The following is a 26,603-nucleotide window of genomic DNA, read 5'->3' as shown; positions in this document are numbered from 1 at the left end:
GCACCCCTGTAATTCCAGCTTCTTGAGAGTCCAAGGCAAGAAGATCAAAAATTCAAGGTCAGCCTGGGCAATTTAGAGAGAACCTGTCTCAAAATAAAATATAAGGGCTGAAGAGGTCCCTCAGTGGTAGGACATTTAGACAGCACACAGGTTTGATCCCCAGCAACACACACATACAAACACAAACACACACACACATACACACACACACAAATCCTCTTCTCTTAATTTGAGAATCTCAGGAAGGTTTCAGATTATATAAAAGGAAGTTAAGGGGCTAGGGTTGTGGCTCAGTGGTAGAGCGCTTGCTAGCGTGTGCGAGCCCCTTGGGTTCAAAACTCAGCACCACATAAAAATAAATAAATAAAAACAAAGATATTGTGTCCAACTACAACTAAAAAGAAAAATAAATATTTTTAAAAAAGGAAGTTAAAAAAAAAAAGCAATTTGGGGGCTGGGGTTGTGGCTCAGAGGTAGAGCACTCGCCTAGATTGTGTAAGGCCCTAGGTTTGATCCTCAGCACCACATAACAATAAATAAAATAAAAATATTGTGTCCAACTACAACTAAAAAATTTTTTTTAAAAAATCAGTTTAGATAAGAGAAAGGTTCTTGAGCAACACTACAAAGGGATAGGTGGGGTCGCCTCTGAGTCAGCAGGAGGGGTGTTCAGATTCTGTCTAGGTGACCTTGGTAGTGGTCAGCTTGAGTTTCCCCAGCTGCCGGTCACTGAAACAAGTTTGGCAAAAGAGGAAGAGTGGATTCACCGAGAGTGGAGGGGGAGGAGACCCGAGACCTGAGTCTCCAATCCGCCTCCCAGGAGGGGTTTAGGGGTATTCCTGGGATAAGGAAGCCAAGTGGGGAGGTCGCTGCAGGCAGGGGCAGTGAAGGAAGCCATCGCACAGGATACGTGTTCGGCAAACGGTGTGGGGCTCCCGAGTGCACCCAAGGACACTTGCACAGGCCCAAGTGGGGGCTGGTGGTTCAACCAGTTTGAGCTCCCTCCAGGTTCCTGAAAAACCACTCAGGCAGCCTGTCCACGGGGCCCTCCGTCAGGGGTGCTGTGGGAGCGCACCAGCCGTGGGACCTCTAAAGTAGGTGGTCAAAGCAAGTTACTGAGGTGAAGCTAGAGGGTTTATTCAGGTTTTCCCCAACCTCACGGGGGTGTTCTGAAGATCCAAGGGGGTGACATTTACTTACCTGTTCACTCCCCAGGACTGAGCCCCTCCTCCATGCCAGGCACTGAGACGCAGCTGTGAACAAACGGAGAGGTGGAAATGAATCAAAATATCCATTGGGATGAAGTTAGGAGAGGCTGGGAGGGCAACTGACCTGGCCCGGTGGGGACGGTTCTCATTGGTGGGAGACTTGAAGAAGGAGTAGGTGCTATCGGGCAATGGGAAGGGAAAGGAGAGACCCAAGAAGACAGAAGAGCGAGTCTGAAGGTCCTGGGGCAGAAGGAAGCTTGGATCTTCATAGGACTGAAGTGAGGCCACTAGGACTGGAGCAGAGAAGTTAGGGGGAAGAGCCGGAGGGAAGTAATCCAGGTGAGACAGGATGGGAGCCTGGACCAGGACAATGGTAATGGAGAGAGAAGTGATGGGGACACTCAGGGAAATGAACAGGAAAGGGAATGGGCAGGAGGAGAGGAGAGCTTATCCAGGTGACTCCTAGACTTCTGGTGTGTGTTTCTAGAGGACATTGGCACCATTCACTGGAATAGATGTGTTAGCTTTGCATTGCCATAACACAGTACCTGAGGTAATCAACTTATAAAGAAAAAATTTTGGCCCACAGTTTTGGAGCTTCCAGAACAGGATTGATTTACCCTGTTGCTTTAGGCCTGTGGAGAGGCAGCACATCATGGTGGGAGCGTGTGGCAGAGTAAAACTTCTCACCTCATGGCAGGAAGCAACATAGGGAGAGAGGAAGGAGGAGTGTCTCACAACCTCCTTTGAGGATCTGCTCCCAGTGACCTATGGACCTCCCACCAGACCCCGCTGCTTAAAGGTTCCACCACCACCCAGGTGCTGCCCTGGGGACCAAGCCTCCAACACACGGGCTTACGGGAGACATTTCTCCAAACCAGAGCAAAGGGCCAAGTTGGAAGAGAACCTGGTTGTGAGGAAAGACCCCAGTTTAGGTCAGGGAAGATGCTGAGATGCTTCCCCTTCTAAAGAGGTACCAAGAAAGCAGGTGGACCCCCACCTCCAGCCTCAGAGGGAAGGTGTGAGCTAGAGACAAAGCCCAGAGCCACCCATGTAGGGGGAACCCTTGAAGCAGCGATGTGGCTAAGGCTGCCTCAACTCATCGCGGGTCCTCTGTGACTCCCAACGCAATTGTATAATTGTGCACCTGATGTATGGTCTCATTCTGTATTCAAGTCATCAGGTAAGTACTTTCAACTTGACTCTATTTCTAAAGATCATTTTATCTCTGAAAGTATGGCAAGAAGTCACCCAGCCATGAAGAACATAGCTCAGGAGGAACTCCTGTCCAGGAAACCCCGAGACCTGACTGTATCAGGCACCCACCGCTGCATATAACAAGTGACTCCAAAGTTTAGCAGCCGAAAACAACAGACATGGGGCTGGGGTGCAGCTCCGTGGCAGGGCACTCGCTTGGTGTGCACGAGGTCCTGGGTCCCTTCCCCAGCAGGGCAGGACAGCAAGCATGTATCGTCTCACGGCTCCTGTGGACCAGGGTCCAGGAGCGGCTCAGCTGGGTGTTCTGGTTCAAGGTCTCTCAAGTGGCGGCAGCCAGGGCATCGTCTGGGAGGAAGGATCCTGGTCCAGGGTGGCTCACTCAATGGCTGTTGACAGGAGACCACGTTCCTCTCCATGTGGACCTACCTGCCCCTGGAACTCTGGAGCGTCTTCATGACGGGGCGCCGACTTCTCTCAGAGTGAGGGATCCCAGAGAAAGTCTGAAGCTACAAAAGCTTGTATGTGCCAATTTCAGATGTCACCCATGGTCACTTGCACCAAATTCTAGTCACTAAATATGAGTCACTAAGACCAGCTCATGTGTAAGGGAAAGGAGTTAGGCTCTGCTTTTTTGTTTTTTAGTTGTCAATGGACCTTTATTTTTTTAATATATTCATTCATATGCCGTGCTGTGAATCGAACCCAGTGCCTCACACATGCAAGGCAAGCGCTCTGCCACTGAGCCACAACCCCAACCCTGTTTTATTTATTTATTTATTTTTTAATTTTCTTGCAGTACTGGGGTTTGAACCCAGTGCCTTGCTCATGCAGAGCAAGCACTCTACCACCCAGCAACATCCACAGCCCTTTTATTTTATTTGTTGGATTGAACCAATTAGCCACTGAGCCACATCCTTAGCCCTTTTTATTTTTTCTTTTGAGACGGGGTTACTTAGTTAACTAAGTTACTTAGGGCCTTGCTAAGTTGCTGAGGCTGACTTTGAACACCCAATCATCCTGTCTCAGCCTCCTGAGCCACTGGGATTACAGGCGTGCACCACCACGCTCTGCTCCTTTTATTTTATTTTATTATTTTTTTTTTAATATTTTTATTTTTCGGCGGACACAACATCTTTGTTTGTATGTGGTGCTGAGGATCGAACCCGGGCCGCATGCATGCCAGGCGAGCGCGCTACCATTTGAGCCACATCCCCAGCCCCTTTTATTTTATTTTGATACTGGGTCTTGCTAAATTGCCCAGGCTGTCCTTGAACATGCAATCCTCCTGCCTCAGTCTCCCGAGTGACTAGGATTATAGGCACTTGCCATCACACCTGGCTAAGATTCTTCTTTTTTTCTCTTTTTGCTGTACTGGAGATTGAAACCTGGGCCTCAGGTGTGCTAGGCAGGTGCTCTACCTCCAGGCCTTAGGTTCTTCTTCTTCTTCTTCTTTTGAGAGAGAGAGAGAGAATTTTTTTAATATTTATTTTTCAGTTTTCGGCAGACACAACATCTTTGTTTGTATGTGGTGCTGAGGCTCGAACCCGGGCCGCACGCATGCGCTTGAGCCACATCCCCAGCCCTTTAGGCTCTTCTTTTGAAGGAAAGACCATCAAAGACTCTGGGGACATATTTTAACCTACTACACTCAAATTACATATTCAAACTCTTTGACATGACACAGCTTCCACCTCTAGGTTTCTCGGTGGCCTTCTGCATTCTGGGGAAGTGGACGTTTTCCACCGACTTCCCTGACTTGGTCACAACACCTGCTATTAAGCCTGGCATTTCATTCTGTGTTTGTGTGTGTGTGTGTGTGCGGAGCTGGGGATGGAACCCCAGGCCTCTTGCGTTCTGGGCCAGCGCCCCACCACTACCACACCCCCAACCACTCGGCATCTCTTGGGAAGGCCACCAGATCAGTCTTCCATAACTAAAAATCACATAACTTGTAATATATTTTAAGGGTGGCAAAATCGCCTCCATTCTCTTGAGGTCCCTGCTGAGCATGAGAATTAAGTGACACAGTCAGGCTAACAGAAGCAAAGCTCACAGATCTCTTGGATAGGATTTCTGTGGCCTAGCAGCCTTCATAAGGAAACGGAGGCCCAAAGACTCTAGTCAAAGGCTACATGGAGAGGCTGAAAGATGTTTCCTAAAGGTCTGCCCAGAATCTCTCCATGCCAACCCCTTGCCCTTCATGACAAGATGTTCAGGAAGGACAGCTCGACCAGGCAGTTGGGTCTCTGGCCTGTGAGCTCAGGGGTGGTCCGCGGGCTTGGCATGCGGGAAGCCCCCTGCTCCGCCCAACGCTGCAGAAAAGAGGAAGAAAAGAAAGAAATGCCATGAAGGTCAGAATGATCTCATATCTGCTGTTTTTAAAAATCTCACTCCCACCCTCCAGAGCCTTAATTTCAGATATCAAGACGGTGGGGAATAGGGGAGGGAAGGACGGCGGCTGAGAACCACCCTGGAGCCGGCAGACCCGCCCTGAGCCGTGCTACACTGCCGCCACCTGGTGGCAAGACGCCTGCAGCGCAGAGCGGTGCCTCCCGGTAACAGCGTCAAAAATATAGATTTTTTTTGTTTGTGTTTGAAACAGGGTTTGGCTATGTCTGGCCTCAAACTCTGAATTCCCTGCTTTAGACTCTCAAGGAGCTGGGTGTACTTAAAAATGATTAAAATTTTGGCGGGGGTACTGCGGATTGAATCCTGAGCTACATCCCAGGCCTTTTTATTTTGAGGCAGGGTCTAGCTAAATTGCCCAGGGTGACCTCCAAGTTGTGATTGTCCTGCCTCTGCACCGGCTCCAAACTGAGGATGATGACTCTTATATTACTTTTTTTTTTTTTTTTGGTATCAGGGATTGAACTCAGGGGTGCTTAATCACTGAGCGACATCCCCATTTTTTTTTTCAATACTTTGTCTAGATACAGGGTCTCACTGAATTGCTTAGAGCCTTACTAAGTTTATGAGGCTGGCTTTGAATTCACGATCCTCCTGCCTCAGCCTCCTGAGCTGCTGGGGTTAAAGGTGTGCACCACCACGCCTGGTTTATATTACCTTCTGTACTCCGATGGAAATAAGTAAACAGGGCGCCCTGGCGCTCGCCTGTGATCCCAGTGGCTTGGGAGGCTGAGGCAGGAGGAGTTCAAAGCCAACCTCAGCAAAGGCAAGGCACTAAGCAACTCAGTGAGACCCTGTCTCTAAATAAAATACAAAATAGGGCTGGGGATGCGGCTCAGCGGTTGAGTGCCCCTGAGTTCAATTCCCAGTATCAAAACAAATAAGCAAAAAAAGGTAAAACAAAAGTGTGAGTCTAAAATAAATCCCCCCTTGCCTGACTTCAGATATACTGTTGCTTACCTTGGGATTTTGTGGCAGCACCCTCAAAATTCACCTTAAAGCTCAATGTTCAAAGTGTCCCTGTCCTATCTCTGAACTTCCCTCCAAGCATTTTAAATTTTCCCTTTGGCATTTTGGTGTAATTATATGCTGTTATATACTATGTGTAATGTTAGTTATATCTTCTATTATATAAAGTGTCCTATGTTACTACTTTACATACTTCTTTGCAGTTTCCAAGCATATAAACTCTCACCCCCTGTTCTAATGTCCACTATAAGTGCCTGGCTGCTCCTGCTGGGCCAGGACACACGTGGCCTTCCCACCCCGTGTGCCTACAGTAGTGGCAGTGTATGATAGGACCCTGGCATTGACCCCTTCTGTTATGCACACTACAAAGGCAAGGTCCATGAGGTCCCCATGTGCAATCAAAGTCCAGGAAATTGGAAACAGGACCTGCTTGTAAATCTTATTGAGATTTGCTCTTCGGGAGTTCCCCACAGTAGTTTCTGTAAGCCCACTCAGCTCCACTACCAAATAACTGGTCCATGGTATACTTTACTTGCCAGCTGTGTGATCTCCAGGAAATGACTGAAACTCTCTGAGGTTATGGAATGTCCATCTATAAAGTGGGATGAATGATGTCTTTTTTCATAGGAATATGGTAAAAAGCAAATGACAATATGTAGTAAAAGCATTATAAATTGCAAACCACTATGCAAATCTCATAGTCTATTGAATTGTGGAGTGGGGATTGCAATTAAAACATGGGTTGGGGGGCTGTGGCTGTGGCTTAGCAGTAGAGCGATCACCTAGCACGTGCAAGGAGCTGGGTTCGATCCTCAGCACCACATAAAAATAAACAAATAAAATAAAGGTATTGTGCCCAACTATAACTAAAAAATATATATATATAAAAAAAAAGCATGGGTGGGGGTGGGGGTGGGGGTGGTAGAGCTTTCCTGTAATCCCAGTGGCTCAGGAGGCCGAGGAAGGAGAATCACAAGTTCAAAGCTAGCCTCAGCAATTTAGCAAGGCCCTGTCTCAAAATAAAATTTTTAAAAAATTACTGGGGATGTGGCTCAGGGGTAAAGCACCCCTGGGTTCAATCCTCAGTATCAAAAACCAAAAACCAAAAAACATGTGTTTGTGGATGGGGACCTGGACTAGACTGTGCTGTGCTGTTTAGTGGAGAACTCGTGGCTATGTAACAGCCTGCTCTGGGCTTCCATGTTCACACGTGGAAACAGGAAACAGTATCAGTAATGCACGGATTGCTGCTATGGTTACATGACATAGTAAGGTCAAAGGCTGTCCCAGGCAGGGGCACAGTGCATGGTACCAGAGCCGAGAGCTCTCTCCCAATGCAGACTAATTCAGAAGCCTACCTGGGAGTTGGGGTGGCCGTTCTCCAACCAGCACTTTGACCTGGTGCTGTCCCTCCCCCAGAGTGGCAGGCTGGGTTTCCACCCAGGCACTTTGGTTCAGGTGGAAGAGCAGCAGCCTCTGAATGATTCCCTGACAAACTACTCCTGCAGGCTGACGAGCCACGCTAGCAAATGACACAACCTCTCCCGACCCCTTCAGGGGAACAAGGTTTATTCACAGTTTAGCAGGAATTATGTTAATAATATAGGATCTCACATTAAAGAAAAATAATGAGCATTTACCTAGAACCATACTGCTTACAAGACACAGCTACACAATCGTTTTTACAATAACGACTCCATGGACACAGTGGACCCTTTCAAAGCGGCAACTCAGCCATGTTTAGGGAATTCACAGTGTTGCGCAACATCCCTGCTGCCAGATTCCAGGACGTTTCCATCACTGGAGATCAGAACCCCAACCCACATCAGCAGGCACTCCCCATTCCTCTCCCCCACCCCTGCAACCTCAATCCAATTTCTGTCCTTATGGATTTGCATTTAACGTAAATGGAATTCTTCAAGAGGTGGCCTTTGTGTGTGGCTTCTTTCATTTGCATACTGTTTTCAAAGTTCCTCTACACGGTAGCATGTGTCCGCGATGGAATAAGATCCCATTGTGTGGCTATGCCGCACTTATTTATCCATTCATCACTTGATGGATATTTGGGTTATTTCCACCCTTTGGCTATTATGAATAGCACTGCCGTGAGCCTTCTTGGAGAGCGCTTTGTGCTTTCAGTTCTCTTGGGTTTACACTTAGCAGTGGAATCACTGGGCAGATAGTAACTCTGTGTTCTCTTGAGGAACCACCTGACTGTTTTCCCCATGCGGCTACCCTCTTCTGCATCCCCATCAGCAGGTTCCAGGGTCCCGATTTCTCCACCTGTTATAGCACTTACAAGGGTGCATGTTTCTATGACAGCCCCCCAGGACATGTCAAGTGATATGATTGCATTTCCCTAAAACAGATGACATTGAGCATCTTTTCATGTGCTCATTGGCCACATGCATACCTCTGTTAGGTATAACGAGGTGTCCCAAGCACTAAAACACTCAGGAGGGAGTGGGCAAGGCAGATGTACTTCTGCAGAAGGGTGCACTCCCAAAGGGCATTGAGCTGGGCGGCAGTCTACTAATATTTGCCCCCCTAACGAGGTACCGTCCCTCGCTCCTTTTGGAAGAGCTCCAGGGTACAATCTACTGATTAGCTAAAATTTTAAAATTAGGGCGGGCAAAAGGGAAGGGCTACAGTTGAATTCAATTAAGGCTGAAGACTAGATTTTGAAAATGAACCCCGAGACTTTCTCTGTCGCACACCTTCTTTGGACAAGTGTCTATTTTGATTCTCTGACCTTTTTTTTTTTTTTTTAATTAGAATGTCTTTTTGTTGTTGAGTGAAAGGAGCTCTTTATTTATTCTGGCTACTGGACTCTTCTGAGACACATGCTTTGTAAATATTCCTCCCATTCTGTGGATTATCTTTTCACTTTGTGTCCTCTGGTGCATAACAGTTTTTAATATATGATGTTTTAAAATAAAATAGTTTTCATTGTAAAAGTGACACATTTTATTACAGTCACAAGAGCAGAAAACTGTTCCCTTGTGATGTTGGGCACAACTCAGACGCCATTTCTAAGAAGCTTCCTGAGTAAAACTGCTAGAAGAAAACAAGCAAAACTTCATCATGCTTTTTTTTTTGGGGGGGGGTACTAGGATTGAATTCAGGGGTGCTAACCACTGAGCACAATCCCCAGACTTTTTTATATTTAATTTAGAGACAGGGTATCACTAAGTTGCTAAGTTGCTTAGGGCCTCACTAAGTTGCTGAGGCTGGCTTTGAACTCCCAATCCTCCTGCCTCAGCCTCTGGAGCCACTGGGATTACAGGTGGGCACCATTGTGCTGAGTCCCATCATGCATTCTTGTTGTAGATGCCCTGTGGAAGGAACCGCTGAGCTAGAGCCGCTCCTCATCGTGCACTCTAAACACAAACCAGCAGCCAGCATCACACCAAAAGAGGCCAGGCTGAAGCCACTGCCCTCAAAGAGGAAGGTGGCGTGGAAACTCATCCTGATTCATCATTCCCACCGATGATGTCACAATTTGGTTCAATGCACTGAGGCAGGAAATAAATCGACTAGCATCAATATTTAAATAGAAGGGGGAATATCTTTATTTGTAAACATTATTATGATCTGGAGAATCTGAGAGGCTCCAAAACCATAAATAAGAGGATTTGGTAGAAATGTCTGGTTGTAAGAAACATGACTGAAATGAATGGCTTTTCTTTAAACTGGCAGTTACCCAACAGGGGACAGTATGGGGTGTGGGGATATGTTCCATTCATAAAAGTAACCAACAAATTAAACAAAACAGGATCTATATGGAAAAGTCTGTAAAGTTGTATTGCCAGACAAAAGCACAGGTCTGGAAAACAGAAGATACACCAGGGTCCTGTTTGCAATGCTTATAGCTTAAAAGTATCCACTCTTCCCAAGTGCATTAAGATTTTAAGTACTTCCTCTCAGAATGAGGTGAGATGGACTATGTAAAATGATTGTTTCTTTTTTGCCTTACTGGGGATCAAGCCCAGGGCCTATCTACCTCCAGCACCCCCCCCCCTTTTTTTTTTTTTTTTGAGACAGGATATCCTTAAGTTGCCAAGGCTGGCCTTGAACTTGCCATCCTCCTACCTCGGCCTCCTGAGTAGCTGGGATTACAGGTGTGTGCCACTGGGCTTGACTGCAGTGTCTTTTAAAAGTTCCTATGAAGCTACTCGGGGCAAATACTGCTAAATGCTTATATTTCTTCCTCACTAACATCTGTATATTAATAGGGCTAGCAATGTCTCCCCAACATTACTTTATAACTTATGGACTTATTCCAGCCTCCCTTAAAGATAGGACTTTGTGGCTAAAATCTGAGCAACTGTTGTTGGAAAGGACTTCCAGAAAGACGTCTTCAAGAAGCGATAAATAGCCAGGTAGAGTGGTGCACACCCATGATCCCAGCAGCTGGGGAGGCTGAAAGTTCAAAGCCAGGGCTGGGGCTGTAGCTCAAAGGTAAAGCGCTTACCTTGCACGCACGTGTGAGGCATGGGTTCGATCCTCAGCACCACGTAAAAATAAATAAAGGTATTGTGTCCCATCCACAACAACAAAAAAATGTTAAAAAAAAAAAAAGTCAGGGCTGAGGCTGTGGCTCAGCAGTAATGCACTTGCCCCGCATGTATGAGGCACTGGGTTCGATTCTTGGTACCACATATAAATAAATAAAGAGTTATCAACAAATATATATATATATATATATATATATATATATATATATATATATATATATATATGAATGAAAAAAATTCAAGCAACTCATTGAGACTCTGTTTCTAAATAAAGTGCAAAACAGGGCTAGGGGGTTCCCTGAGTTTCAATTCCCATTATCTCCCCCCCAGAAAAAAGCGATAAATAGAAGTTTGGAAAAGTCCTCCCCCACTTTTCCTCCTTCTTTCTGCTACCTGCAATGGAATGTCAATACAAATGGCTGGAACTCCAGAAGCCTTGTTGGATTGTGAGGTGAACTTTTTCAGTGATGGAGATGAATTCAAGGACTATGGCACAGAAAGATGGAAAGACTCCGATGATTGTAAAACCACCATGTTAGCTCTGGCTACCTATTTAGAATTCTTTTATCTGACAGAGAAATAAACTTATGTTTTGTCCAAGCCACTATGATTTTAAGATTTGGCTATTATGTGTTACTAGTCCAAAATCTACTTGATATACTACTATGATCAAAATGTTATGTTGACTCAGAAAAAATAAATAAATAAAAAACAAGAAAATCCAGAAATAGATCCAAGGACTTATGAGGACTTGATAAATGAAAATATCACAGTTCAAGTCAGTTGGAGAAGAATGTTTTATTTATCTACCAAGTGTAAGTGACATACTGGTTGTTGGAAAGAAAACAAAAATAAATCCTTTCACATATCATAAATTAGTTCCAAGTGGATCAGAAAATGTAAAGTAATTAATTAAAATTAATAAAAGAAAAATTGGAAGAATACTTGCATAAACTGAGGTTAGGAACCATTTTAAGCAAAGCAGGAAAACTAAAGCCATGAACGAAAAGTCGAAAAAAAAAATCTGTTGTAGAAGAAACCAAAAGCAACGTTAAAAGACAGGTTGGTGGAAATAAGTGTGCTATATTCTTGATAGACAGTGGTCAGCTGTGGCCGGGGTCTACAAATATTCTCTGTAACGGGCCAGTTACTAAACATTTGGGACCTCAGCGCTGTAAGGTCTTTGTTGAGACTACTCAAGCCTGTCAGTGTGACAAAAAGCAACAGTAGGGCTGGGGCTGGGCTCATGGTATAACGCTTTCCCCAGCACCACATGGGAAAGAAAAAACACTAAATAAACAAAATAAAGGTATTGTGTCCAACTACAGCTAAAAAATAAAAATAAAAATAAATAAACTGTAGACTATACATAAGAAAATAAGTGGGGTTATGTTCCAGTAAAAACTTATGAATACTAAAGTTTGGATTTTATATTATTTTCACACATCACAAAATAGTATTCTTCTTCCTTGTTTTCCAACCATTTAAAACTCTAAAAAAAAAAAAAAAAAAAAAAAAAGATTTTCAACTTGTAGGACTTGCCTCAACAAGCGACTGGATGAATTTGTCCTGGGAGCTGTAGTTTGCAACCAGTGGCCTTTGATATACAAAGAGCTCCTGCAACTTGGCAAGAAAAGGCAAAAGACACCTGATATAAACAGGGGAGTTGCAGAAGAAGAAATCAAGTGGCCAATAAGCATTTGTATGGGTATGTGGAGTGTTTCCTGTTGAGTGAGTACAATAATGACAAATAGTCTCTGGAAGCTTTCCCTAAGAGACCAGAACCAGTCTGTTGACCATCAAGTGCCTGATGAAACTAGTAACTCAGAATGTGACTGAAAAGAGGGAGTGAGGGCCATGTCATACCTAGCTACTCAGCACCCAGAGCAGATCCTCTTCCTTCCCTCTGCAACATTTAGTAATCACTGTGAAATAAAACCAAGCCTGGCGTTGAAGGCATTACATATTTTAAAGCAGATTCAGCCTTTGTCTCCATAACCTCCTCTTTTGCTTTTTATTTTTCTTTGTTGTGCTGGGACAGTGCCCACCTTACACTAATCTAGGGACTGCTGTAAAGGGGCTTTTCAGATGTAATTACAGTCCCAAATCAGTTGACCTTTATAATAAGGCAAGAGCCATTATCTGGTTGAGCCTGACTAATAACATGGGCCCTCTAAAAGCAGTTTCTCTGGCTGGTGCAAGAACTTAAAAAAAAAGCAGCTTGACCCCAACACATTCATTTCAAGTCTTCTAAGACACCAAGCAGCAAACCTAGCTATGCTGTGCCCAGACTTCTCACCCACAGATAGATCTGGGAGTTAATAAATGCATGTTGTTTTAATTTACTAAGTTTGTGATAACTGGGTAGTGACAGAATAACAATATACCCCTTATTTCCTGTACACGGGGCAGCTCCTGCCCTCCCGGGTGGGTACCTATCAGTAAGAAGCCTCAGGGAGAGTAATGAAGTTCTCTCTCCTCTGACCTGACCACATCCTGCTCCATCCTGATTGAGGACAAAATGTGCTCCAGTGGGCCAGGGAATTGGCCCCTTCCCTCATCTCATTCCTAGGACTTAGTAGAGGTCATTGGTCACTTTGATGCATAGATTTAAGAATCCCTGCTCTGGTAAAACCCCAGCCATCCCTTAATCAGCAACCCCCTAACTAGATGCTCACACATCTTCCAGCTTTTAATATGGTAAATGAGGCTGCAGAGAACATGCTAAGTATAAAGAACTTAGCCTGTATTTGGGGTTGTTTCCTAAGGTAGGATCTGCTGTCAGGAGGGAGGGACATTTTTTAGCCAGGTCCAGGGGCTCACGCCTGTAATCTCAGGCACTTGGAAGGATGAGGCAGGAGAATGGCAAGTTGGAGTCCAGCTTCAGCAATTCAGCCCAACACTGTTTCAGAGAGGAGAGGAAAAAGAAAAAAAAAAAGACAGGGGTGGGGGACCCCAGTATGGGGCTGGGTATGTAGCTCAGCGTTAGAGTGTCCCTGGATTCCAATAATTGGTACCACAAAGACAAAGGGAGGGACACCTTTTAAAAGGCTCTTTATAGAGCCAAACTGCTGTCTTGAAAGGCCCCATCAATCTTCCATTCTATCCAGAGTATGATGTCTTAAGGTCACCTGATCCGGACTGAGTCAATGAAAACTCTGGCTCAAACAGTTCGGAAATATTCCAGAACCGTCTTACCACCTTACCCCTGAACTCTTCTCTCTGGGTGACCACCCTCCCTCGCAACCGCCCAACCCCGCACTGGGAACCTCTGCCTGGAAATCTAAAAGCCCCCGACTACATCACGAGTCATTTTCCGCCCCGTATCCACCAAAGTGTCTCAGGTTCAGAAGGGAGACCCATCCCCGCGGCTGGGTGACAAGCACGACAACAGCCACGACAGCCAGATTCGCTACGGATGCCGCCGTTTAGGATGACCAGGGGCACATCAGGGCGGGATGGGAGGGCAGCAAGGGGTTCTGCAGGGTCCACGCGACCTTCCTCCCCGTCGCGGGCACAGCAAGTTCCGGATATTCGGGGACGTGTACACCTCACGCCTGTGAGCCCAGGTACAGGACAAAAAGGGGACAAACAGCATCGCAAAGGCTCCCAGAACCGGCGACGCTGGGAAAACAGGTGCGCGCGGAGCTCGGTTGCTGGACGTCAGACGCACGGCGGGAGAAAACTGCGCAGCCGCAGTGGGGCGGGCCCGGGCTCCGCGCATGCGCGCAGCGCAAACCATTTGGCGGGTTTTCCCGGCTGCTGGGTTCTGCTTCCCCAGCTGAGTAGCTCGGAGGTACCTTTTCCCCGAGCAGGACCTCCTCCGTCTCGAGGTTTCCGCGCCTTCCCTTCGGAGCTCTGGGGGGCTACCCCCACAGTAAAAATAAAAAGTATTTCGGTGTGATTGACGCCTGGGCGCGAGGTCGTGGGTCGCTTGGTGACGTCCGGTCTCGGGCCCAGGGACTGAAAGGATTAGAGAACCTTGCCTTGCTCGTCGCCCCGCTCGCCCGCGGGCGTCTAGGGCTCAGGTCGGAGCTGGGCTGGCCGGGCCCCCGGCCCCTGCTGAGTCGCCATGCCCGTGTCCACCCAGCAGCTGGCGGAGGAGCTGCAGATCTTCGGCCTGGACTGCGAGGACGCCCAGATTGAGAAACGTGAGTCCTGCGGAGTCGGCCGCGCGGCGGGAGGAATTAGGGGAGAAAATTTTGAGATTGGGATGTGGGGGCTTCGGAATGTGCCCGGGATACCCCTGGGGTCCGGAAAAAAAAAAAAAAAAGAACAGAGAGCACGATTTTAAATCTACACGGAGTGTCGGAAGGTGGAATTGGGACAAGCCAAGTTCAGACTGGACCCGAGGGCATCCCCGAGGCTAGAGGTTGCTGAAGGAAGAGAGGTTTTAGACTGTAGCTTTCTGTTCTTGGCTCCTCCCTGTCCAGTCCACGGAAACTCTAATACTGACCCAGCCCTTCTCTTGTCAACCTATTGGTGGTCTGGACAAATATGAACCCCTTGTGGTGGGTTCCTACATTTGAATTTTAGCTTTGGAAGGAACTTCGGGGAGCCTGTCAGCTCCCTCTGTGTCTAGATGGAGGAACACAGAAAAGGAGAGTTTATTGCTAAAGTTATGTGTGAACCCCAGTCCAGGGCTCCAGCAGGTGGACCGATGGTAAGGAATTATTTGAAGTAAAATCTCAGGAGATGTGAAGTTCTGTTTTAAAACTGGGAGGGATGTGCACCTGCCCTACCACTCATCAACTTGCTTGTTGCTGTTTTGCAGTCCTGGGGATGGGATCCCCAGCATCCGGTGGGTGCTAGGCAGGTGTTGTGCTCCTGAGCTACACCCCCAGCCCTTCATCCACACTTTAAACTTATTTTAGAGATAAAACCAGAATGCAAGCATATTATTTTCTGACGAGAAATTCCTTTCATAGACACCAGAATATTTCAAGTCCCTAAGGAGAATTAAAAGGAGACTCTCAGGCTGGGGTTGTGGCTCAGTGGTAGAGCACTTGCCTAGCACGTGTGAGGCACTGGGTTCAATCCTCAGCACCACATATAAATAAATGAATAAAATAAAGGTCCATCAACATCTAAAAATATATATATTTTTTAAAAAGGAGACTCTCTTTTCTTAAAAGGAGACTTGAATAAGAAACTAGTCAGAAACTTGTTTGGCAAACATGAAATCAAAACAATAGGGAACCAAATTTGTACCAGCAGACCAAAATACCTGCTGCTGCAACTCACATAGGCCCATCTGGGCACAGGTGCTGGAATTCTAGACTTTGCATTCATAATGGTTAGCCTCAACAAGACCATAATTGCTTGAGAGTCATACCGTATTTCCCTGGTCTATTCCAAGTCTACTAATGACTAATTTTTTACCCTTCTCCTTTAATGTCTTCTGTCCCATCCTTACTCACAACTGATGAACTTGCTTCCTGTGTTGCTGAGAAAATAGATGCATTAGAAAACTTCCATCAGCTGCTACCATTACTTTTCCCCTACCTGTGTGTGTGGCGTATACCTAGACTTCTGTTACAGTGATTAAACATGTTCCTTGCAAAAGCCAAACTACCCACTTGAGTCCTAAATTCCATTTCTTCTTATTTCCTTAAGGACATCACTCCAGTAATTCTCCACTCTTACATATTTGGGGGGGATTTATTGGGGGAGAGTACTGTGGATTGAACCCAGCATGCTTTACCACTGAGCTACATCCCATTCCTTTTTCTTTTTCTTTTGTTTTGTTTTTTAATTTGAGACAGGTTCTTGCTAAGTTGCTGAGGCTAGCCTCCTGCGTAAGCCTCTCAAGTCACTGAGATTACAGGTGTGTACTGCTGTGCCCGGCACATATTTCTGTTTTTCTCTCTCCAAGATTTTTTTTTTCCTAAATAGCATAGAAATGTTGTTCTTACCTCTGTCTGTAAAGTATCCTGTTGACTCCTCTTTCAGCTGGAGTTTTCTTCTACAGCAAACCTCAAAAGGGCTGTGTGTACTTGCTCTTCACATTTCTCTTCCTGTCAGTAAGCGCTCCCTCGTCTCACCATTTCACTGAAACTGCTGTTACCAAAGTTCCTATTGACCTTCAGCCTACCAAAGCCAGGGATGAATTCTCAGTTCTCATCTAAATTACCAGCAGATTTGACACTGTTCATCATCTCCTATTTAATAATTTATTTAGCAGTGGAGTCACACCATGTTGCCCAGGCTGGCCTCAAACTCTAGATCCCCTCCTGCCTCAGCCTCCTAGATACCTGGGATTACAGGTGTGCCCCGTGGCGCCTGGCTCATTTCCTCTTCCTTAGTATGCATTTTTCTCTCAGCTTCTCTGTCCTTGCTCCTGGTTTTTCTTTAGCCTTGCTCTTCACCACTTACAGGCTTTGCAGATTCATCCTCATTTTAGCGTTGGAGCATCCAGGGCTCAGATCTGGGACCGCTGCTTTCTAGATGTGTTAACTGTCGTGGTCTCACCTGGTCCCATGGATTTATATCTTATTTAATTGCTGCTGATTCTCAAATTCATGTCTCAGCTGCACCTCTCACCTGACTGCAGGTGGTCTGTCCTGCCTACTTGATGTGTCCTGTTGGATGTCTAATTGGCATCTCCAACTCCAAGTCTAAAACTAAGCTCCTGGTACCTCCTCCCTCTCCCAGGAGCAGTTCTCCTACTCTCTCCCCCATCGCAGGTCATAATCACTCCCTTTTTCTACTTGCCCAGGCTAAAAAATGAACGTCCTCCTTGGCTTCTTTGTTTCTTACACCTCACATCTGGTCAGCAGATCCCACTGGCTTTATCTTCAGGGTGTACTTTTTCCTCAGCTTTTTTCTTTTATCCTTCTTAGGCAGTAGAGTGCATTTTGACTTGTATGTACATGGAGTATAACATTCCAGTTAGGATCCCGTTCTTGTGTTGCGCGTGATGTGGAGTTTCACCGGTCGGGTATACATATGAACACAGGAGGGTGATGCCTGACTTATTCTCCTGTTTTTTCAGGCTGTACTTTACCAAGAGTCACCACTTGTCACCACCTCCGCTGCCTCCACTTTGATCCAAGCCACCATCATCTCTTTCCTCTCACTTGGATTTTGCCATGATTCTCTTTCTTTCTCTCCCCCCAACCCCTTTTTTTTTTAAGATCTGGAGGTCAGGGCTGAGGATGTGGCTCAAGTGGTAGCGCGCTCGCCTGGCATGCGTGTGGCCCGGGTTCGATCCTCAGCACCACATATAAACAAAGATGTGTCCACTGAAAAACTAAAAAAATAAATAAATATTAAAAAAAAAAAAAAAAAAAAGATCTGGAGGTCAAACCCAGCTCATGCTAGGCAAGTGTTCTACTGAGCTGCATCCCCAGCCCCCAGGATTTCTTTTTTCTTTTTTTTTTAAAGAAAGAGAAAGAGAGAGATATTTTTAATATTTATTTATTTTTTAGTTTTCAGCGGACACAACATCTTTATTTGTATGTGGTGCTGAGGATCGAACCCAGGCTGCACGCATGCCAGGCGAGCATGCTACTGCTTGAGCCACATCCCCAGCCCCCCAGGATTTTTTTTTTTAATATGTATATTTTTAGTTGTAGATGGACACAATACTTTTCTTTTATTTGTTTATTTTTATGTGGTGCCGGGGATCAAACCCAGTGCCTCACACATGCTAAGCAAGCGCTCTACCACTGAGCCATAACCCCAGCCTCCAGGATTTTTTAATTGTCCCCCCAGCTCCTGTCCTTTTTCCCTTCAGTCCATGCTTAACACAGCATCCAGAGATCCTGTTAAATGGAAGTCAGATCATGTCACTGTTCTGTTCAAAACACTCCAGTGATTTCCTACTTGCTCAGAGCACTCTGATTACAGGGTAATTACAGGACCAGCAATTTGGATCCCTGTGCCCTTTCAACTCCTCTTCCCTCTCCTTGCTCCCTAGCCATGTGACTTTACTGATCCTGCTTCTACCTCAGGATCTTTGCACTTGTGGCTTCCTCTACTGAAATCTCTTCCCCTAAACACTGCCTGACATGCTCTTTCACTTCCTCCAAGTCTTTACTCAAATGTCACCTTCTCACAGAGACCTTCCCTAATCACCGTATTTGAATTTGCCAACCCCTTCCCCAGCTTCCTGATCCCTTCCCAGCTTTATTTTTCTACATAACACATTTAACCTTCTAACATATGGCCTATTTTATTTATTTGTTTGATAAACTTTATGAGAACAAGGTTCTTCTCTGTCCTGTTCGCTGCTGTGTTCCCAGTGCCTAGCATGGGGCTACACTAGTAGATGCTGAATAAATATCAACCAAATAAATAGAGGATTATTTTCACTTTGCAAGATGAAAATGAAGAATGAACCAAATTCTTACCTGTCCCCTTTTCCCCCCATAGTGGCAGAGCTGTGTGTTCTGTACGGACAGAACGAGGAGGGGATGGTGGGCGAGCTCATAGCCTTCTGCACCAGCACCAAGAAAGCTCACCTCACCCCTGAGGTCCTGAGCACTTTTGAACATGAGGTAAGAACAAAATGTGGGCAAACTGACGATGTCCTCCTGCCCCTGCTCCATAGGGGTGTGTGCAGTGTAGGCAGGAGAGTGAGGGCTTTGGAATCAGGCCTGGATTCCAGGCCTACTGTGAGCTTGGGCAGGCTACTTAGTATCTCTGAGCCTTAGATTTCTCTTCCATCAAGGATTCTAATAATCTGTATTTTTGTGGTTACTGTCAGAATTAAATGAGAATGGATGTAGAACCCCTAAAATTACTCAGAAGATGGTGTTATTAGAATTGTTATCTTTGATTATATTTGAATGCCTATTATTATCTCAAGGCTGTGGGAAATGCTTCCCCCATTGTGAGACTACAGGTTAATAGTGAACTGTCTTTCTTCCTCAGATTCTGAGCAAAAGATTATCTAAGACCTGGCACAGTAGCTCCAAGGACAGTGGGCATGCGGGCACTAGAGACATCATTTCTATACAAGAGCTGTATCCTTTCCTGCCAAAAGTTTTCCATCAAGTCACATATTGTACTTTACAATTTGCCTGTGGTAGTAGGTGGAACTTAGAAACAAATAATAAAAGTTACCTAATATTTAGATTTCTATTTAATCAGCCCTTGCCTTAAGTGGAAGTTCATTATTGTTTTCCTTAACCAATGTTTTTAGAATTGAAGTGGAAGAAGAAGAGGAGACCCTTTTGAATTCTTACACCACACCCTCTAAGGTGAATATATGTTGTGTACAAATTGCATTCTATAAGTAGCAGTTCTTAATATTATCACAACCTATATAGATCTGAGGGGGAAAAGCAATCACTCCCCTATAGTTCCTACCATAGTTCTACTTTGCATCTTCCTTCCAACTAGATACATAAATATTTTACGTAATAATAATTGTGAACATACAGTTATCCAGCTTTTTTCAGCAAGCATATTATAAGTATTTCTGTAAATACAATTTCTCCCTAATTGCCCCCATTTTTTAATATTTATTTTTTAGTTGTAGTTGGGCACAATATCTTTATTTTATTTTTATGTGGTGCTGAGGATCAAGCCCAGGGCCTCGCACGTGCTAGGCAAGCACTCTACTGCTGAGCCACAATCCCAGCCCCAATTGCCCCTTTTTTAATGGTTGCAGACTCTTATACCAAGTGGAGATACTGTAATTGAATAATCCATTCTGTGGTGTTGGACCCCAGTGTGAGAGGCTCGGTAGAGTAATGATAAAGTATTGCCTTCAGAGTCTGAGTCAGTTAGTGAACAACTTAGTGTGTTGTTTTGTCACTGAGCTACAGTTTCCTTACCTATAAAATCAGGATTTACTTGTTCAGGTATTGAGCAGCTACTGTATGCCAAGCATTGTCCTAGACACTAGGAATGGGCAATCAATGAAACTGGCTTGAGGCAGGCGCAGTGGAGTGTGCCTGTTGTCTCAGCCCTTGGGAGGCTGAGGCGGGAGGATCACTTGAGCTCAGGAGTTCAGACCAGCCTGGACAACATAGAAAGACCCTGTTTCAAAAAAGAAAAAGGCACTGATGGGTGCTGCCCTTGAGAAGCAGCCCCCACCTTGGATGGCTTGAAGATAAAATGAATAAATAAAGAACAAGGCCCCCCCTTGGCAGTGTATTCAGCAATAGCCATTACCAGGGATTGAACCCAGTACACTCTACCACTGAGCTACATCCCCAGCCCTTTATTTAGTTTTTATTTTGAGACAGGGTCTTGCTAAGTTGCCAAGGCTGGCTTTGTACTTAGGATCCTGCCACCTCAATCTAGGGACCACTGGGATTACAGGTGTGCACCACCACACCCTTTATATTAATTGAATTTGTGGGAATCCATGAACATGGAGTAAGCCTAAATTTTTCAAAGCAAATCACGTCCTAAGAAGCTAAGTTGTTTTGGTAACCTGATTGAAGAACAGAGAAACCAAAAACATGCCCTGTAAATTTTCGTACACAAACCAGATGCATAAAATATTATGGGAAACTGGGGCTGGGTGTGGCTCGGTGGTAGAGTGCTTGCCTAGCATGTACAAGGCTGTGGGTTTGATTGAGTCCCAAGCCCACTCCCCAACCTACAGGAAATATTTCCCTTCGAGTTTGTTAAGATTGAGAGACTGTGTATAACTCAACTCCCAACTCGCCCAGAGATGATTTTCAGAGTCCATATCCCAGTGAAGGACACCTCCATTCTTACTTTGCTCAGGCCAAGAACCTGCAGACCTCAAATCCTCTTTTTCTCACACCCCATCCAACTAGCTTCCAATCCCATCTGCCTTCCTTCCAGGATCTGGCCACCTCCCACCACCTCTGTCAGGAGACAAAGGGCCCACAGCCTCTCTGTCCCCTGAGCAACTGGACAGCCTCCTCTCCAGTCCCCTGGCTCTTTCTTCCTTGGCCTCCTCTAACCGATTCTCCCTGCAGCAGCCAGTGTTCCTTTCAGAAGAAAGCCTGGCCAGGATTCTCATGCTCACCACTCCCCGTGCTTCCTGTCCTCCCTGCTGACATTTACAGCCTGACCCAGGCTGTGACCCAGTGACGAGCTGGCCCCACCCTGCCCTGCCCTGCCCTCTCCTCGGGTCCTCCACACCGCTCTCCTTTCTGGTCTTCAGACATGACAAGAATAAAAAACGTGTCCAGCTCAAACCTGCCTCAAATGGCAGACCCCACCTCATCCCTGCCATGGCTTATTTTCTTGCTTTGTGTATCTCCACGGGGCTTGGTACCCCCAAAGTGAGTGCCTCCGTCAGAGTGGAAGGTTCTGAGGATGGACACTGGTTCATCTGCTTTTCCCTAATGCCTGGCCCATGATGGATGTTGAATTGTAGAAGAATCTTTAGGGGAAGTAGTTTGAGAAAATGTGTCAAAACCATAAAATCTTTTATTATTATTATTTTTAATTTTAGATGGACATAGTATCTTTATTTTTATGTGGTGCTGAGGATGGAACCCAGTGCCTCACACACGCTCTACCAATGAGCTACATTGGTAGATCAGCCGAGGTAGGCTGCGGGGGTGCGTAGGGCTCGGTGGTTAGCGCTTGCTTGGCATGTTCAAGGCCCTGGGTTCCATCCCCAGCACCAAAGGTATATCTCCTGAGGAAATAATCCAAATATGCAAAAATCTGTATCCATAAAGATATGCCTCTCAGCATTATTTGTAATCACCAGAAATTAGAAACAACCCATCATTCAACAAAAGACAGTTAGTTGTGTAAATTTTCATACAGCAATTCAAATAGCACAGCTACTCAAAAGGATAAAGATTGTAATGAGGGGCTGGGGTTGTGGCTCAGTGGTAGAGTGCTTGCCTAGCACATGTGAGGCCCTGGGTTTGATCCTCAGCACCACATTAAAAAAAAAAAAAAGATAAATAAATAAAATAAAGATATTGTGTCTACAACTAAAAAAAAACATTGTAGGGGCTGGGGGCATAGCTCTGTTGGAGGAGTGCTTGCCTTGCATGCACGAGGCCCTGGGTTCAATTCCCCAGCACCACCAAAAATAAACAAATAAATTGTTTTTAAAAAATCAGTGTAGGTACCTAAAGTTTACATTTAGACTAAGATTATAACTGTGTGTGTGTGTGTGTGTGTATGTGTGTTTATATTCCCCCCAGTGCTGGGGAGTGAATCCAGGGCCTTGCACATTCTAGGCAACTACTCTACCTCTGAGCTACATCTCCAGTCCTAATTTTCATATATCTAAAACTGGAAAAGTATTAAGTATCAAGGCATATTCAGACATTGTTCTTGTATGAGGAAAGTAGCGTGGAGGGTTTGTTGATCTGGTTACCATGCAGCTACTTAATGATTTTGAATCTGTTCTTGGCTTCTATCTCTTGCAGCCACCATGGAACCACAGCTGGGTGGCATGACTTAAATACACCAGCAGGAGGAGCTCTTGGGCAGGAAAAGCTGCAGATGAGGCAGCCTCCTGGTTGTGGGCTGGGCAAAGATTTGTCTTTCCTGTTGAACTCAAATTATTCTAGTTATTCTAGGAGCTCTGGGTCTCTGGCTGGATTTTATCCTTCATTCTGAGCTTATCTTTGGATTCTTGTTGATGAGCCAAAAGAAAAAGAAAAAAAAAAGCACCAAACCCAGAAGTGACCATGGATGAGGTGTTTGTTAACTATTCTCCAAGTATGAGCTCAGCCACGTTATCTGCTGGAGTCAGTCCCATCTTTAATTTGGAAAATGTGTGGTAGATTTGGCCAGAGTGAGTGTAACACGGTTCCACCCCTTCTCAGGAAAATGTGTGCAGGCACATCAAAACTGCATTGCCAGACTGGGGTTGTGGCTCGGTGGTAGAGTGTTTGCCTGGCACATGTGAGGCACTGGGTTCAATCCTCAGCACCACATAAAAATAAATAAATAAAATAAAGGTATTGTGTCCATCTACAAATGAAATAAAATTAATCTCAATTTTAAAAAAAATTGCATTGCCAAACTCAGATCTGTTCTAAAGCAAAGAGACAGGGACAGAAAGCGAACACACCAAAGATTTGACAGGACAGATTGCCCTCCTGGTGATCCTTTTTATGGTGGGTGGGATGGTGCATGCCTGGAATCCCAGCAACTCAGGAGGCTGAGGCAGGAGAATCACTACTTAGAGGCCAGACTGGGCAAATTAGACCCTGTCTCAATAAAATTTTGAAAGGGGTTGGGGATATAACTCAGTGGTAGAGCACCTTTGGATTAGATTGCCAGTACCAAAAAAAAAAAAGGTTTTTTTGTTTTGTTGGGTTTTTTTTTTTTTTTTTTTTAGTTATTTAAAAAGAAAATATTGCTTGTGTTTTCTGTAATTTCCTTCAAAATGGGGCCAATGTTGAAGATTTCTTTCTGGAATTATACTTGGAAGATGGGACCTTGAGGGACCAACCGTTTGTGTCCTATCCTGTGCCCTTCGTTAGGGCACTGGTGGCCCTTTTCTTCCTCAGGAGCTCTACACATAATCAGCAACTTGGGTCCAGGGTGACTAGGATCTTGTTTGTTTCCAGGGTCCTCAGAAGCGAGCTATCACCATGCCAGAAACCCCCCTAACAAAAAGGAGCGTGTCTACTCGTAGCCCACATCAGCTCCTCTCTCCATCGAGTTTCTCTCCAAGGTATGGATCCTACTAATTCAGGTGCCCAGAAGGAAGCCCTCCTCCCCTTTCTCTGGCTGCCTGGCAGAGGCTGACTGCGGAGTAGCTTATTTGCCGTGGGTGGGTGTGCAGCTCTGGCTCGGCCGCCCGGCTCTCTCTTCCCTGGTGGAAAATTCCCGTGTCTTACAGTAGCCGAGGAGACCCACTTTCCGCCCACTTCTCCAGGGCTGGTTTCCTAGGTCAGGAACTGAGGCCTGATTGGAGGCAGCCCGTCTGCTCAGAAGCCCAGAGTTTTGCCAGTAGAAACAAACATTTTTGCCTGCTTTTGTCAGTTTGTTTCTTCTTTTTGTAATCTAAAGTGTTTATTTTCTAAAAAGCATAACACACATCTTTGTTCATAATGTTGCATAACCTGTTTGTTGTTCCTCACTCAGGTTACAACTAGTTTCTGAGAGTTTCCTTGTCACCGAGACTCTACACGGACTTAATTGATATTTTTTCCCTGCTGCCACCACTGCACCTAAACCCACAGAGATCATATGTGACTTTTTGAAATCCGTAAATGATATGTCTTATGTTAGGGAATCCTATAGGTACGTGCTTTGCTGAGTAGAAGTGTTTACAGGTACTTTAGAGGACGCTTGGGAACCGTCGTGACGTTAACCATTTAGGGAAATCCCAACCACCAAGAGTCACCACCCCAGATGCATACTTTTAGACCATCCAGAATACCTTGGAAAGGCAGAGACAGAAGCTCTGCAGGCTTTCGGGATTAATGGTCACGAACTTTGAAGGACAATTTTATTTCACCGTGGTCCAGTAGAGCTTGGGAGAGATCTTAGACTGCTTTTTATTTTTTATTCTTTTTACTGAGGATTGAACCTACGGGTGCTTAACCAGTGAGCCACATCCTTGGCCTTTTTTTATATTTTATTTAGAGACAAGCTCTCACTGATTTGCTAAGTGCCTTTCTAAATTGCTGAGGCTGGCTTTGAACTCCCAAGCTGCTGGGATTACAGGCATACACTACCATGCCTGCCTCAGACTGCTTTTGAAAACAAGCTTAACTAAGAACATCTTTGAAACCCAGTGTGTGGCAATGGTTCTCGTGGATGCCCCAGCCCTTACGGGAGCTGAGTTCTCCAAGCTGCAGTCCTTTGAAACCCGCGCACCTGGTTGCATGAAAGGGCCGTGGAGTCTCATAGGGAGGAACTCAGAGAAGTCAGGGATGTGCTGCCTCGTCAGTTTTTAATACATGCTAATAAAGCTGACATCAGAAGCTGGCTTTGTAATTTATGAAAGTAACTTGTAAATTATTCAGGTAGAGGCAGCATTGGAGATGGAGATAATTAGTTGAGCTCATTTTCTATAGCGTCCATCTGGAGAGAAGGAACGGTGGCCCCAGAGGCAGTAGTGCCCCATGTAAGATTAGTTCCTGAAGAGTTTTGGTGCAGTAAATGAAGTCTGTTTTAAGTAGACCCGTCTGGAGGTACGTGATGTTCACAACTGAAGGATTAGAGTAGATCAGCAGTGTCTGTGTGTTCTGGTGTGATTCTCCAGCCAGGGAGTAGAAATATGAGAGCTTAGCAGTTGGCCTTGGAGCATGGGAATGTTTGCTCACCAGTGACTGTTAATTCATGACCTCTGCACCTCCTTAGACACCAGGGAAATTGGTAATTTTGCTAACTTCATTTTATTGTTTTTTTTTCCCCCTACCTTGGACTGCATTGTGAATTTTTATATATTCTCGACAACTTTTGGCTTATGCACAGTTCCAGGCTCAGAATGTCCTGATAAATGCTGACAATTCATAAGAAGAAAGAAAAATGATACCTGAAACTTGCTTTTCATTCGATTCAGAGTTTGAGTTGTGTCTTTGTTTAGTTAATACCAGGACGACAACCTTTTAAAATGATGTGTCTGTCTTTAAACTTCTCTAAACACGTTTGGTATTCCTCCTCGATCTGGTATTCCTCAGCCTCTCATTCCTGAGATTCCTGAAAGGTCCCAGTATGTCCAATCCCATTACGCTGATTAAAGACCATCTTGGTTTTTCTCTAGTGCCCATTTCCCAAATGTAACCCTGTTTATTCCTCCCTCCTGTTAGCTGTGAACACTGTCTGTGTTGTTCCCCTTAGTGCTACTCCCTCCCAGAAATACAACTCAAGAAATAACCGAGGAGAAGTGGTCACCACCTTTGGCTCTGCACAGGGCGTGTCGTGGTCTGGGAGAGGAGGAGCTGGAAGCATCAGCCTGAAGGTCCTGGGGTATCCAGAGCCACTGACTGGGAGCTACAAATCCATGTTCCAGAAGCTCCCAGACATTCGAGAAGGTGATCAGCGTTTCCCTTTGAAATTCTGGTGGGTGTAAAACCCCCAGGAGGGGTTTAGAGAAGTAACAAAGGCTGGGCTGGGCTGCAGAATAAGCTCCAAGGCAGCCTTTGAATACCCAAGCTGGCAGAGTCCTCGGGTGCCTGTTAGAGGAGGGGCGCTGGCGGTACTGTCAGTAACTCTCCCAAGTCCATCACTTTGCCAAGGAAGAAACATACCCACATCCAGTATTGAAAACAGGAGCTACGAAAGAAATTCCGTTTAAAGTTAAGGACGTTTATGGCTTCTTCCTTGGGAGCCCTCTCCAGGTTGCCTCGACTTGCCCAAAACTTCAGTAGAACCTGAGGAAGGGTGGCGATTCACACTAACTCCCTGGGACTGGGCCATG

The 26,603-nt window shown here is 45.5% G+C and overlaps 1 protein-coding gene and 1 long non-coding RNA gene across 4 annotated transcripts in view; one reads left to right on the top strand and one right to left on the bottom strand.

Moving 5' to 3' along the window:
• On the bottom strand, positions 1 to 16,388 carry LOC114099683 (uncharacterized). The gene is made up of 3 exons (XR_003583944.2): positions 16,234 to 16,388; positions 1,201 to 1,253; positions 1 to 83 (listed from the first exon to the last, which is right to left on the bottom strand). It is a non-coding gene; the product is annotated as an uncharacterized lncRNA (long non-coding RNA).
• Positions 14,037 to 26,603, top strand: part of Pola2 (DNA polymerase alpha 2, accessory subunit) — a 26,898-nt gene continuing 14,331 nt past the window's right edge. The window contains exons 1-6 of one of the 3 annotated variants that reach the window (XM_027944058.3): positions 14,037 to 14,469; positions 18,695 to 18,819; positions 19,196 to 19,287; positions 19,467 to 19,524; positions 23,800 to 23,906; positions 26,024 to 26,217. In XM_027944058.3, the coding sequence (XP_027799859.2) occupies positions 14,391 to 14,469; positions 18,695 to 18,819; positions 19,196 to 19,287; positions 19,467 to 19,524; positions 23,800 to 23,906; positions 26,024 to 26,217 (655 nt within the window). In that variant the 5' untranslated portion in view covers positions 14,037 to 14,390. Of the gene's footprint in view, positions 14,470 to 18,694; positions 18,820 to 19,195; positions 19,288 to 19,466; positions 19,525 to 23,799; positions 23,907 to 26,023; positions 26,218 to 26,603 lie in introns of those variants that run through there. The other 2 variants (XM_027944059.3, XM_027944060.3) reach the window with 2 other exon arrangements.

This window comes from Marmota flaviventris, chromosome 9 (assembly GCF_047511675.1).
Source record: "Marmota flaviventris isolate mMarFla1 chromosome 9, mMarFla1.hap1, whole genome shotgun sequence".
In the NCBI taxonomy this organism is placed as follows: Eukaryota; Metazoa; Chordata; class Mammalia; order Rodentia; family Sciuridae; genus Marmota; species Marmota flaviventris.
Note: the sequence above shows the minus strand (reverse complement) of the source record. Positions and strands in the feature narration are given on the sequence as shown.